The 14,116-nt window shown below is 38.8% G+C and overlaps 2 protein-coding genes across 11 annotated transcripts in view; both read left to right on the top strand.

Moving 5' to 3' along the window:
• The window catches only part of wnk3 (WNK lysine deficient protein kinase 3), a 38,236-nt gene extending 35,048 nt beyond the window's left edge, over positions 1-3,188 (top strand). For all 9 annotated transcript variants that reach the window (XM_079676337.1, XM_079676338.1, XM_079676336.1 and 6 more), the window contains one exon: positions 43-3,188. In XM_079676337.1, the coding sequence (XP_079532463.1) occupies positions 43-609 (567 nt within the window). In that variant the 3' untranslated portion in view covers positions 610-3,188. The remainder of the gene's footprint in view (positions 1-42) is intronic.
• An 853-nt stretch (positions 3,189-4,041) lies between these two features.
• On the top strand, positions 4,042-13,559 carry phf8 (PHD finger protein 8). 2 transcript variants are annotated; one of them, XM_079674208.1, is made up of 22 exons: positions 4,042-4,345; positions 4,953-5,236; positions 5,453-5,538; positions 5,647-5,770; positions 6,000-6,160; positions 6,264-6,405; positions 6,839-7,025; positions 7,148-7,310; positions 7,426-7,513; positions 7,765-7,871; positions 7,978-8,069; positions 8,519-8,608; positions 8,706-8,987; positions 9,089-9,171; positions 9,250-9,419; positions 9,610-9,695; positions 10,320-10,441; positions 10,667-10,998; positions 11,102-11,197; positions 11,293-11,402; positions 11,515-11,875; positions 11,966-13,559. In XM_079674208.1, the coding sequence occupies exons 2-22, from the start codon at positions 5,139-5,141 to the stop codon at positions 12,052-12,054; spliced, it is 3,069 nt and encodes a 1,022-aa protein (XP_079530334.1). In that variant the 5' UTR covers positions 4,042-4,345; positions 4,953-5,138; the 3' UTR covers positions 12,055-13,559. The 2 variants fall into 2 exon arrangements, with proteins under 2 accessions (XP_079530334.1, XP_079530333.1); XM_079674207.1 differs by having other exon boundaries at positions 11,293-11,403; positions 11,504-11,875.
• Positions 13,560-14,116: the final 557 nt, after the last annotated feature.

Genomic DNA, 14,116 nt, shown 5'->3' with positions numbered 1-14,116 from the left:
TTATGGATATCATGATTGTACTGTGAATTATTTTCCATACAGGAGGCTCCCCCTGGTTGGTTTCCAGTGACACCGCTGAATCCCCTGGCATCCCCGACCCCTGCCGGCCTGCCCGGGGCAACCCCTCCTCACTACACCGCTGGAGGAAGCCTCTCCACCTTGCACTCTCTGGGACCATCACCACAATCGCACATGGCCACAGTGCCACCGATGCAACAAAGTTTACACCTCCATCAGTCTCTCCCCCTACAGCAGGCGACCTATCAGCAGTCTACACTCTGCCAGCAGCCCGGGATGCAAACTCCCACACAGTCCCAGTCTCTACCAGAGACAAAGCCCATCACCCAGCTGCCCCAATCTACACCTCAAAGCCAACCGCTGCTGCCTTCCCAAATGCCCACATCTCCAGTGTCCACGGCTGCACCCCCACTGCCTGGCAGTGGCTCCGCTGCACCAGCAGATAGCACTACTGCTACTGGGGGGAAGTTATGCTCCTATTCCTCACCCTCCTCAACCTCTTCCTCCTCTTGCTCTACTGCTGCTCTACCTTCCAGTGCCAAAATTCACCCAACACCCCCAACCTCTACTCTTCCTCTGGGACAGAAATGAAACCAGTGTGAGGTTAATATGAAGGTGCAAGAGATGGAAACGTGACGTGGATCAGGATGTAAAGCAGATCTATTTGAATTGTTAGTTGTGGCTGTGTATGAGAGAATAGTGACTGCAATGATTATATGGATTCCAGTGTATCTGGATGAGATGGGGCGTGAATGTGAGACGTGATAGATTATAACATGTACAGACAGAGGGCAACATGGAACACAACAGCTGTGTTTATGAATCATGGTATGTTTGGGTGTTGAGATGTATACATTCTTAAATGTATGAGCGTGTGTGTTTTATGAGTGTGGTTGAGTGTTTATGGATTATCCAAGTACATATCCCTTATGTCCTTTTACACAAATTAACATTCATGTTTGTTTTAAAACCAACTCAGTTGAACTCTTCCTAAGCAGAGGTAGAACATATTTGACACTGTGTTTTAATTTGTCTTTGCTTACAGAGAAAGGACTATCAATCTTAAAAGTGCAATTAGTAATGGTCATCTAAATTGATCAGCATGTATTGTATGAATTTTTCTGTAAGGCATAACATATTTTTGTAGTAGCACATGATGAAAACCGGATGCAGATAGGATCTTCTCATGATTATTACATAAAACTGCGACCTACAGCACAAGGTGATTCAATTGAGCAACAAAAGAAAACGAATAGCATGTTATACCGTAAAGCATGGTAAAGTGATCTGGCTACCATCGTTACCATAGTGCTGCCAATATAGTGTTGCAGTGTTGTTCAAACGTACAGCATGTGCTTCATTTGTATTATTTAATGTTCAGCAGTTGTACCATAGAAACACTCTAACTTACTATGAGTGATGTGATGGCAAATTGAAGTATGCCATGTATGTTCGGTGGAGACCTGGGTACACTCAGCCCAAGACTGCATGACCTTATAACGAACATGACTTGCCAGAATGCAAAGTGCGTGCACTTGCTTTATATTCGTGAAGCTACCATTTGCAGCTTACTGTGATCATACAAGCAAGTACATTTGCTTTCCTATTTGACATTTTTGCTTTCGGTTAGAGCTCATATCAAAGTATATCACGGTGTCATGCTGAGGAGAAAGATAAAACTGCCAAGTTATTATAGATCGGGGAGTCCATGTGTTATTCCCATATTGCCTTTTAAAATTACTGAATTTTTTTGTGGGTGTGTGAGTGTATATTATTTCTTTGTGACAAAGCTTGGTGAAAGTCTTTTGGTATATATTTCATTATGAATTTCATCCCTGTTTCTTTTAATTGAAAGTAGCCCCTAAAAATATCACTGTACCCAACTAAAAATGTTTACTATGCCTATGCTTTGGGCTTTTAACAAAACAAGTGAGAGGTTAGACCAAATACTGGTCGCAAGCTTGATGTCCAACATCGTTGTCACATCCTCACTTGCATATTTTGTTATTTTGTTTGGCGTCGGATAACTCCCTTGTTTCAGTTGTAAACAATTGAGGCTTTGACCATAGGATGTCAGTGTGAATGTATCATTCAGAAGCTGAACTGTGGGCCATAATTGTGCTTTTTTACGCACACTGCAAAATGTCCCATTCCTCTATTTCTGCACCATTTATTTGTAGATGTAGAGATACAGAGTAATATATCAGCAGTTAATATATTACTGTACATTTTATTCGGTTATCAGTGCTCCATACAAGCATTTGACCATGAATGGTCTGGAAATAATACACGTTTGGGTATAATTAGTAGCCTGTAGTCAAAGCAACATTTCTGTTTTAATAATTATCGAGATATTGCGTGCCAATGAAAACAGGAGATCTTACCGGTTGTTAAAGATTGCTGAAGTGAGTCAAAGATAATAAAACATAAATGGTTAAGAAGGAGTAGCTTGTGCTAAATGGTATGGTTGTTCAGAAACTGCATACACTAGAATATATTGATTTTCAAGACATCCCAAACCGTCACAGAGATGTAGTTTATTCTTAGTGAAGGGGAGATAATGTGCTGTCATGTCTGATACTAACATGTTGGCTGCAAGCTACAGCTTAATTATCATGATTCATGATGTAGAGCTGACTTTGTCCTTGAAGTGTTACCAAAATGTTATCTAAAAGATAAAGATTATTTTTGTATTTTGAAATGGGGTTGTACAAATTGTAAAATTGTGTTCTCATCATTATACATATAAGGTTATTTGAAACTAGAAAAAAACACTGGTTTTCATCTATGTTTACATGGGACTCCCCTGCATCGATAAACCTCTGAGTTCAAGATTGTCTTCAGAGAATCTTTGGTAATTTTTTAGATGTATTTCAGTTATAAAACATGGACCACCAACCTGTTAGATACATAACATACTTGCATAGATGTTCCTGCTGAGCTGCAGTTCATATTGAATTAACTTACAAATAATTGCAACGAAAATCTGGGGAGTCCCAAAATAACATGACTGGGAACCAATGATAAAAGGACATTTGGGCAGTGAAACCTGAAAAAATTAAGTATGTTGCTGGTGATTTAGCCTCTGTAAATTGTAACTAATTCTACTGTTGATTTTATTTATGTTTTGTAACTAATCAAAATAAATGATGTTAAACATCAAACCACAACGTTGTGTTGATTGTTCAAATGCCATAATCTTATGAAGCAGAGTCCTCCTAAAAACAACAACTTTTTGTTCAGGGTAAATGTGGCACATCAGGCTTCATCAGAAGACCGCCATCAAGGTCAAACGGAGCAACTATACATTACATACATTTAAAAAATCTGTATTCATGGTAAATGTTATGCACAGTTAAATGCACATGGTAAAATTACACAGGCAAAAACACAAGGACCCATATTTACTGATTTGGAAATGAATAAAAAAAAAAAATATTTATTACATTATCACAAAATGAGGTTAAAGCTGCATAATATAAGTTGATTAAATTAGTTCTAATGATTTCTACAAAGATTTTCTATCAGACAGATACATTTTTCCTAAAATCGAGGTGTACCAATCTACATTATGTAATATGCAACCAAATTCCATACCAAAAAATTTATTACAACCATGTTACCATAGCAAATATTAGGTTAATTTTGTTTGCACAATAAGACTACTTTGCAACAAATTATTGTATTAGCCTTTCCTATATGTTGACAATCACAAGTACATTGACACCTTTAAAGTGTCCGTAAAATAACTGCTGACTAGGACAAAAATAATGTGAACTAAAAGGAAAATGTATTAATGTAGGCGTTACCTGATTTGTGATTGATTTTAACCTTTTCATTTAGTCGTGTGTATTAATTGAGCATTTACCGGCATGTATTCTTTGAATAAACATATTACGCACATTAGGCTATGTATGCAGGCTACGGTTTTTCTACATTACTCTGCAAATGTGTTGCCGCACAAACGTTCGGCAACGTTTTTCTCCCTGAACGCAACCCCACATTTGACTCTACAACTTTATTGTTCTTTTTAAAGCTGACAGCAACCGTCTGACGCTGCAGCCTTTGAAATGGCGTTGATGTAGTTCAATACGCCGCTATTTGTAGTTATTGTGCTCGTTCTTGTCGCTTCAGGTTGTAGTTTTCCGGTCCAGTTTACATTTCTGGACCTGAACTCTATATTAGTGCATTACGAATTGAATAAAAAAATATGTGGATAAGCAAATTGTTTATAATTTACGTTGCATAATAAGGCCGGATCGACCCCCGACCTTGCGTAGGGATTACAACGGCTTTCGGATGCTCGGCCTGCCGCAGCTAGATTCTGGTGAGTTGCTAGCATTAAACATCAATCAAGATTGCAAACTATGTGTTTTGTTTGTTTGAATTAATTTGCGGTGTTAAGTGCACGTATCGTTTCTTCAAAATGTCAAACATATATTGCACTAACTGTTTTTTTGTGCGAGTTAAAGTTAACATCTTTGCAAACGCTTATGTTAGCTTCATCGTTAGCTCATATAGCTAATATTAGCTTACTGGCTAAACACGTTAGTGTTATGATAGCAATACAACTTTCGAGGGGCATAGCGTGTTTACAATCAGTGCACTAACGTTACGGCCTGCCCGTTGGCTAATGATAACAACATGTTAACAGAAGCAAAATATGGATAATAAATAAGAAGGTAGTCCTAGTCTGTATTGTAAGCATGTCTGGATAATCTTAAAATAAATTAATGTTATGCTACCAAAACGACTAACCTTAGTGTTAGTTTTGTTACCCTGCTAACGATATTTGACATAGCTTGCGTCTCCCTACAGGAGCAGTTTATATGTTTCTCAGCTGTCCCATTTTTACAAATTATATCGCAATGTAGTTTTATTGTCCCGTCTTCAAGCTATTAATACGCTATCTTCTTTCTGTTATATTTCAACAGGTTTCCAAGAGAATCACGGTGGACATGCGTACCAGTAACATCACTTTGGAAGTAGAGTTACAGAAACATCATATTTTTTGCATAATTTAAAATCTCATTTATTTTGTAAATATATCATCCCGCCTGCATACTATTTTGACAACGTAACATTAATAATAGTAGAAAGCTGATTCCCTCTCACTCAATATGGCATCGGTGCCACTGTACTGCTTGTGTCGCCTGCCTTATGATGTGACACGCTTCATGATCGAGTGTGACATTTGTCAAGACTGGTTCCATGGAAGGTGGGTCATTTTCAGATTAAACACTGTTGATCGTATTGATGTCTGTGTGCATGAAATCCAAATTATTATTATTATTATGTGCGATTTATGTTGTGGTTACTTCTGTTGTCTACATTGCTTAATCCCTGTAGTTATATTTTATATTCCACACACCAAAGTGCATTCAGCTATCCTTTCCATCGTTCTTTATCTGATATAAGAATGTTTTCTGTGTAGCTGTGTTGGAGTAGAGGAGGACAAAGCAGCTGAGATTGACCTGTATCACTGCCCCAACTGTCAGGTCACCCATGGGCCATCTGTCAGTAAGTAAACATTTTTTAGTTCAATTTTCTTTATTTGTAATAACCTTATTGGTTTGCTTTTATAAAATATTGTTTTTGATCTCTTATCTCTGTCTCTCCTTTGCTCAGTGCGCAAACGCCGTGGAGGCAACAAGCAGACAGATGGTGGCGCTGCAGCAAGGGATCCAAGTCGGCCTGTTAAGACAGGCAGCCCACAGTTTGTTAGGGAGTTACGGAGCCGCACCTTCCCAGGGTAAGCCCCCTGCAAAGGCTAAAGTTTGTTATTTATACGTTTTTAAAGATAAAAACCAGGATTCCGATCAAGGAAACACCTAAGATAGTTTTCTATCTAATTATTTTTGGTTGGAGAGCCTTGGTCTTCTTTGTAACATTGAATGGCAAACATGAAAAGCCTTCTCTTTTGAACGTTTTCACTATGTTACTAAAATGTTTGCAAATGTCTATTTGTGTTTCTATGACAGTGCGGATGAAGTTTTGCTCAAGCCGTCGGGGGCCCAGCTGACAGTCGAGTTTCTGGAAGAGCATTCATTCAGCGTTCCTGTCATGGTGCTGAGGCGGGATGGCCTAGGCATGACCCTTCCTCCGGCATCATTTGGCGTCAGCGATGTAGAGCAGTACATTGGTATAGTTTTTATTACTGAATACATACTGATTAATGTAAACATGTTCAGGCTAATGTGTATAAGCTAATTATTTTCAACCTTTTTCATTTTGTTCTCATGCAGGTTCAGACAGACAGATTGATGTGATTGATGTTTCTCGCCAATGTGACATGAAGATGCGGTTGGGGGACTTTGTTGAATATTACAACAGCCCCAATAGAGAGAAAGTACTGAATGTCATCAGTCTGGAGTTCTCTGAGACCAGGTACACAAATATATCAACTGTTCAGTGTTCATTAGGATGCACTGTCTTGCGTCTTGAGTTATATATATTTTTTCTTTTCTAGCAATTACAAAAAATTACTTTGAAAACAATGAATAAGAACATCATATTTTAAGTGAAGTGTGTTTTCATGGATAAGAGTCCAGTTGAAAGTGCTGTTATATAATAATACAAATAAACAAGGGCAGATATACAATACAATTACACACCAAAAATACAGTAGAAGATATATAAAAAAAAGAAACCGACTATAAAGTATGAAATGTATTAAAAGCTACATTTAGCATGCATCTTTTATAGCTCTTGGTAGGGTATTCCATAATTTTGGGGCTTAGTCTAAAAAAGGTGAACTGTTTTCTCGTGTGTATTTATCAATCCAGCAGAAAACTACAGACTTGTTTTTGAATTGTTTTAGGCTCTCAAACTTGGTGGAGACTCCAAAGATTGTAAGAAAACTGTCATGGGTGGAAAACCTCTGGCCTGAAGATTCTGTGTTTGAACGCCCCAATGTGCAGAAGTACTGTCTAATGGGAGTCAAGGACAGCTACACAGACTTTCACATTGACTTTGGAGGCACCTCAGTATGGTACCATGTACTCAGGGTGAGAAGAAAAATAATTTCAGTCATGTTTGGGAAGTTACCCTTACCGAAACAACAGCTTTATTTATTTTGTGATATGAATCTGTATTATTTCTAAGAAATTGTCTGTCTATGTCTATTCAGGGCGAGAAGATATTCTACCTTATTTCCCCCACCACAGCTAACTTGGCACTTTTTGAACGGTGGAGTTCCTCGTCTAACCAGAATGAGATGTTCTTTGGAGACCAGGTTGATATGTGTTACAGGTGCTCGGTCAAACAAGGAAACACATTGTTCATACCAACAGGTGAGCTTCAATGCATATAACTTGTTTGTTATATATATATTTTAGCACAGTAATGGTCGGCAAACATTTCGGAATCTATTAATGTTTACACCTTTGTCCTTTGTTTGTCTTCCAGGGTGGATTCACGCTGTGCTGACTCCAGTGGACTGCCTTGCCTTCGGAGGGAACTTCTTGCATAGTCTCAACATTGACATGCAGTTGCGGTTAGTTTCTTCAGAGCTGTTGCCTGTTTCCCCAGTCATTGTAATCTAAATGTAGCCTAAAAGTGAAACTTCTTTTTACTTGCTTATTGTTTCAATGCCATTGCTCACATTCAAGTTTCCTGGTTTTATCTCCGACAGTCACACCTATTGCCCTTCATTTGAAGGCACATATCTTCAGAAGAAGTAATCTGCAAGTTTATGGCAACAGCGTCTAATGTTGACTCTCCCTGTGGTGTCTTATCATCTTTTAGGGCATATGAAATAGAGAAGAGATTAAGCACAGCAGACTTGTTCAGATTTCCCAACTTTGAGAACGTGTGCTGGTATGTTGGAAAGCACCTTCTTGATACATTCAGAGGTGAGAGAGTTCATTTTATTTCATAATATTTATGTTCTGCGAACTACTTCAATATCCTTTGTTTACAATTAGTAATTTTGAATGTCTCTTTGCTATTCTTTCTCAGGTTTAAGAGAAAACCGCAGACATCCTGCGACTTACCTGGTCCACGGAGCAAAGGCCTTAAACAATGCCTTCCGCGGCTGGACTCGCAAAGAGGTTGGCAAAATCTTATCTCATCTTAACCTCTTTGTATATTATTATTTCATCACTTCTCTCTTTTTTTTTTATTCACTTTTGATTATTTCCCCCATAACTATTTCTTCCATTGGCATGTGGATTTGTAGTTTTGCTGGATGTTAGCTCCAAAAAAATGGAGCAGAGGTGCAACAGCAAATGTATTATAATAAACATTACATTCAATTAGGTTTTTATGTAAATCATTACATCAAATTATAATACTTGAATGGCCAACATTGTATTGCAACTTAAAGGCCATAATGGCCATTATGGGAAAATATAATATAGTAATTTACTTTTTAGATACATGTTAAAACCATCATACACATCATCAGAATTTTAGAAATGGCTTATTTTGTACACCATAATATTATATGTAACTGCAAAATATTGTGAGAGATGCTTGATAGTGTTCTCTATACATCCAGACTGTAGCAGATCATGAAGTGGAGATTCCAGAAACCATCAATACTCAGACGTTAGTGAAAGACCTGGCCAAGGAGATCCGTCTGGTTGAGGTAAAGAGTTTAATCTAAATAAATTGGTGCATGCGTTAAGCTTTGTTTTATTTAATTTTGAGTTTTTTCCTGACTAGAAAATACTTTTTTTTTATAGGACATCTTCCAGCAAAACATTGGGCGCCCTGGACCTCAGTTTCCTGGTTCTCCACTCTCCAAAGCTCCCCTGACCACCTCTCAGAATTCAGCACGCCCCCCTGGAAAAAAGAAAGGAACCAAGCCCAAGGAATTGATGGGGGGACTTGGCCCCCCAGTAACCAAGAAGAAGAGTCAGAAAGGGCTTATTAAGGCAGAAGCAGGAGAGCTCGACCTCATTGAGATCCACACCAAACACACACTCAAAAAATGTCAACCTGGCAAGTCAAAAAACAAAAACAAGGTACAGCTTACACAGACATTCATCATGCAATGGAAATGCTTATCTTTGTTTTTGATTGATTCATCCTCATATTTTCTCGCAATGCTTATCTGTCCTTCCAGCTGGAGTTGCCTTTAGAGGAGTTTGAAGGGAAGATCAACAAAAGCAAACTGAAACTTGTACTGACCAATGGAAAAATCCAAGGGTAAGCCTGGCAGCAGTTCAGTGTGTTTGTATTCATACCAAAGGTGATGGCTCTTAACTGCTTATCCTCTGGTTTTAGTAAAAAGGGTGGCAGCAGAAATGGTGCAGGAAGGGCAGGAAAGTTCAAACATCTTGCGATGGAGGGATCGAGCATGTCTGAGTTGGAGTCTGAGGATGAGCTGCAGATTGACGAGACCCCTCCTCCACGGCGCAAGCCTGCAGGACCCAACAAGAAAAAGAAACTAAGCGGTGAACATTTTACATTAAAGTGTTATGATGTTGGAATGGTGTAGCTCTTGTTCGGACATAAAGTCAATATACCGGTAGCTGTTAAAACATTTTGGACTATTAGTGAAATGTGGAGCTTAATATAGTTCAGTAGTTTAATTTCAAAGCCACATTGCTACTGTCACCTAACTGGTTTAAAATGTGCCTTCAGGTCTTCCAAGGAAGCTGCCCAGAGCCAAACCTTGCTCTGACCCCAATCGCATCAGGGAGCCAGGGGAGGTAGACTTTGACATTGAGGTGAGATTAAAATGGATACTGTAGCCGCCTTTCAGCTGTAGTAGCCTGTACTAATCAGTCAGTCAAAGATGAGTGATATAATTAACTACACGCTTCTACTCCCAAGTTTAGCATCTTGCTTTTCACACCTCATCACAAATTGTGTTTTTCATAATGGGCTTGCTTAAAATCACTCTTTCCTCTCCACTAAACCAGATAACATTGGCTGCTTTATCACAGTCATGTATCCACATTGATCACTTACTGTTCAATCAGGCTGGATCACAGCATCAGCATCCATAGGCTAAATGAACAACCAATCACTGATGACATTGCCACTTTGGATTCTGTATTTTGGAACAGCAAGCCTATTTTATAAATGTTAGTTTGTGAACTCCTTACCTCTTCAGCCTGTTACTAGCATTACACTTTTGATTGTGATAACATAGTCTCTGTCCTCCATACAATGGAATAAAACAATAGCAAAAGGCCTAATTATAGTTGTTTAGTAGAAATGTATCTAAGAGTATATAAACTCCGCTGTCTGTTTGGTTATCTTGACATGTCACGCATTCTTCATTAGCACTTTATTATTCCAGCATTGGTTAAACTGTAACTTCAGCATGTTTGTGCATGTGGCTCCAGGAGGATTACACCACAGATGAAGAGGCACTAGCTGCCCACGGGGTGAAGGGTGGCGCGGGGGGCATTCTGGACTTATTGAAGGCCAGCAAACAAGTGGCAGGCTTGGACTCTTCAACCCTCAGGTTAGAGATGTGATGGTTTTCTAGAATACATGTATTTCAATTATTTGTGTTTCATGGTGTACGAAGTTATGTTCCCACAAGTGGGAATAAATGTCTCGCTGTGTTGTTGCAAGAATCCAATAACCTTTGAAACTTGCATAGTTCACATATTTGCAAGACTCTGATGCTACGCTATGTTTAGGAGGTTTATTTTTGAGTGATTGTTCAACTCTGTCCTTGTCTCAGTGAGGAAGCCCCAGCTTCTCCCAGCACTCGTGATGCCATACAGGGTATGCTGTCCATGGCCAACCCCCCTTCTTCGTCCTCATCTTCCTCCTCTTCGTCTCCCCTATCCATTTCTGGAGGATTGACAGAGGGATTGGGGGTGGTCAAGGAAAAGGGTGGCAAGGCTGTGTGGTTGACTGGAGGGGTGAAAAAGACAAAAACTCCTGAGAAGAAACCTGTCATCCAGCGGCCCGGGAAACGGCCAATTAAACGGCCCGTCCGTCACCTCAGTGAGGAGGACAGTCCTGATGACCAAGACACTCTCGGAACCTGTTTCAAAGATTCAGACTATGGTGAGCAATATGTCAGTGACTAGTCTACAAATCAAGGCTAGTAAAAGCAATAAAGCTCTTATTTAGCCAATGTTTAATCAGGGTAATCACATTTTCATTTCAGTTTATCCGTCCTTGGAGTCTGATGAGGAGGACCGTGCTAACAAGGCTAAGATGAAGCGGAAGAAAAACTGGGATGACACACCCTGGAGCCCGAAAGGTGAATGTATCAGACATTGCAACAATACCATTCAGAAGGCTTTTTAGCTCCGCTAGCTGAAGGATGACCATTTTAATCATTATTTTCGTTTACAGCCAGGGTGATGCCCACCCTTCCCAAACAGGAACGACCTGCCAGGGAAGGAGCTCGAGTCGCCTCTGTAGAGACCGGTCTTGCAGCAGCTGCTGCCAAGCTGGCACAACAAGTGAGTTGTGAAACAAAGCTTATTGGTCTTTGAAGTATGTAGCAAGTAATTTATCTGGCGCCTTTGAAGAAAGGAAAAATACTCTTGTTTTTTCTTATTGGCTCTGCACCAGGAGCAGCAGAAACCTGCTAAAAGGAAGTACACCAAGAAGCAGCGTCCTCCCGCTCCCGTGGCCCTTCCTCCCCCCATTCAGGCTGAGCCAGCCCCACCCTCACCACCACCTGCTCCAGAGTCTGCAGCAGACCAAAGCCCAGACAGGAGAATGGATTACTTCTCTGCTAGTCTGTTGGACCATGAATACACAGCAGGGCCAGGAACTTTTGGCCCTGGGGGCCCTCGAGGCAGCGGAGCACTGGCCCCTGGCGTTTTCCTTACTTCACGGCGACCTTCACTTTCTCCACAGAACAGCAGCTCTCATTCTGCTACATCCCCTGCAAGTTTAGCCAGCCAGGGAGCAACAGGAGTTGGTCAAGGTAAGCATAAATGTAAAGCCCTGATAGCATCATTTCATATCTCTATGACTGCACCGTTTCTAATTTATTTTTTCTTTGACTTCAACGTAGGAAAACGTCCAAAGAAAGGACTTGCAACTGCAAAACAGAGACTTGGAAAAATTCTGAAAATTCACCGAAATGGAAAACTTCTCTTGTGAAAGATGTTGGAAATATGGCTAAAGACTTTTGAGTGGGAATGAAGAAAAATGCTTTTGTGAAAGAAGGTCTGAAGGAAATAGATAGTTATCTATATTTTTTACTCTAGATACATTTGTTTACTGTTTTCACATGTTATTGAACCTTTCTATATCTTGTCCTACACCAATTGCTCTGCCCAGCTAATTGCAACCTGTTTTGGCACCCCATTTATCAGAATATGCTAGAGTATTTTTAGAGGCCCATCTGTGACTCTTGATGATCACACCTTGACATTGGCAATGGCAGATTGTGACCTGTGGACTTTACTTTAACTAGCATAATTCATTGACTGAACCCAATGGTTTCATTTATTCAGAATTGTTTTAGTTTATTTGTATTTTAGTGGCTCTATTTATGACAGAGATATTCCACTGTTCATCGTACTTTTTAAAAGGGAAAGAAAAACAAATGTTCTAGTAAGGTAAAATTAGATGTCTTTATAGTCCTCACACACAGTCATGGAGTTGTAGTATTCTTTTCAATGTCATTTTTACCTCAACAAAACACATTCTTGTGTGGTATGATGATGACGACAGGATCTTAATCATTACACAACTATAAACTGTTTTGAAAAAATTCAGTGTATGCACACAGGGTCAGCACCCAAAAAGATCTTTATATAAAACATTTCCCTTAACATACTGCAATTCTACACATTAAGTTCAAAGTGCCCGACTGATGCCAAGAGTAAAATCCTAGTTTTATTTATTTCGGTATTTATTTAACAGATCAGCATGTTGCCATCTCCCAACCTGTTTTAACATGGCATGCTTTTACCACCTTAACTTTTTGGTCCTTACTTTAATTATTTTCAACCACTTAATACCTGTACAAAAATGTATCCCTTGCTTAATTTTTTGTTAGTTTTTTTACAGTTTATGTTGTCCTTGTAAATAATTGTAATATTTGTAATTTATATAGCTACATTGGAAGAGAAGAACAACATGGGATAAATAGACTAGTTTCATGCAGGTTTTCATCGTTTGTGCCCCAAATGTCGGCAGAAGTCTCGGGCCAGATATAGAGATGTCTTTCAGTTTCCACAGAATGTACTAGTTATAAAATGTTGGCAGAATGTTAGATTTAACTGTGTTAAAAGATTGTGAAGGTGCAGGACATTAATTGATATGTAAATATTTGTTGTAATTTAAGTTCTTTTATAGTCCAAAAACTTTGAAATATTTCTTAACATGACTTGTACATTGTACAATGCTGTATTTGGTAAATATCAGAAATAGTTCATTTTTTATATTTGTACGCAGTAATTGTCATTCTTAGTTTGTCATGTTGTCTTGTCAGTGTAATAGTTGAAATGTTCTGAAAAAAATGCCCTTGTTTGATTTCATCCATTTTGTTTTACATTATTATTGTTGATATTCACTCTTGTGTTGATGTGTACTGTGTTTTAAACATGATGTGTATAAAACGACCTGGAACAGATAAAATATACCTTGGGCAAAATGTATTTTTTCATTGAATTTATTTTAGAACTGTTTCTATAGTTTGACTCGTGGACCAAAATAATGGTTTTCTCTTTAATATGCTTTATTCTCCTGGAGATCCTGTTACTGAAGTGTTTTTGGTGATTCTTCAATTCGATTTTTTCCTGTGTTAACACAACAACAAATCTAAAAGTATAAATTAATATTAATACACCACTTTAGATTTGATTATTTAAATGATTAGTGTTGACTTAAATGTTCCTGAATTCGTAAAATTATGTCCACACATAAAAATAATAAATAAAACGTTCTCAGTCATAAGGGTTTAAGTTTGTTTTTTCAGTCATTATTTTATATAGGTCAGTGCATTTAATCACAGTTTAAGTAAGTAAACTAAATGTAAAACAATACATGTTTTTCATAAATCCTGGAGAATTATGTTTCGTGCTTTTGTGTGCACATCTAAATCATTAGGACGATGCTGGAAATACCAGCTAAGGCTGTATGCCGTCTTCCAGATGAAGACGCATTTACATCGTTATTCTGTACAACAGTACAAGGGAGTGCCCTGGGTTAACGC

This window comes from Notothenia rossii (genome assembly GCF_949606895.1).
Source record: "Notothenia rossii genome assembly, chromosome: 4".
In the NCBI taxonomy this organism is placed as follows: Eukaryota; Metazoa; Chordata; class Actinopteri; order Perciformes; family Nototheniidae; genus Notothenia; species Notothenia rossii.
This window is presented reverse-complemented; position numbering and strand designations above follow the sequence as displayed.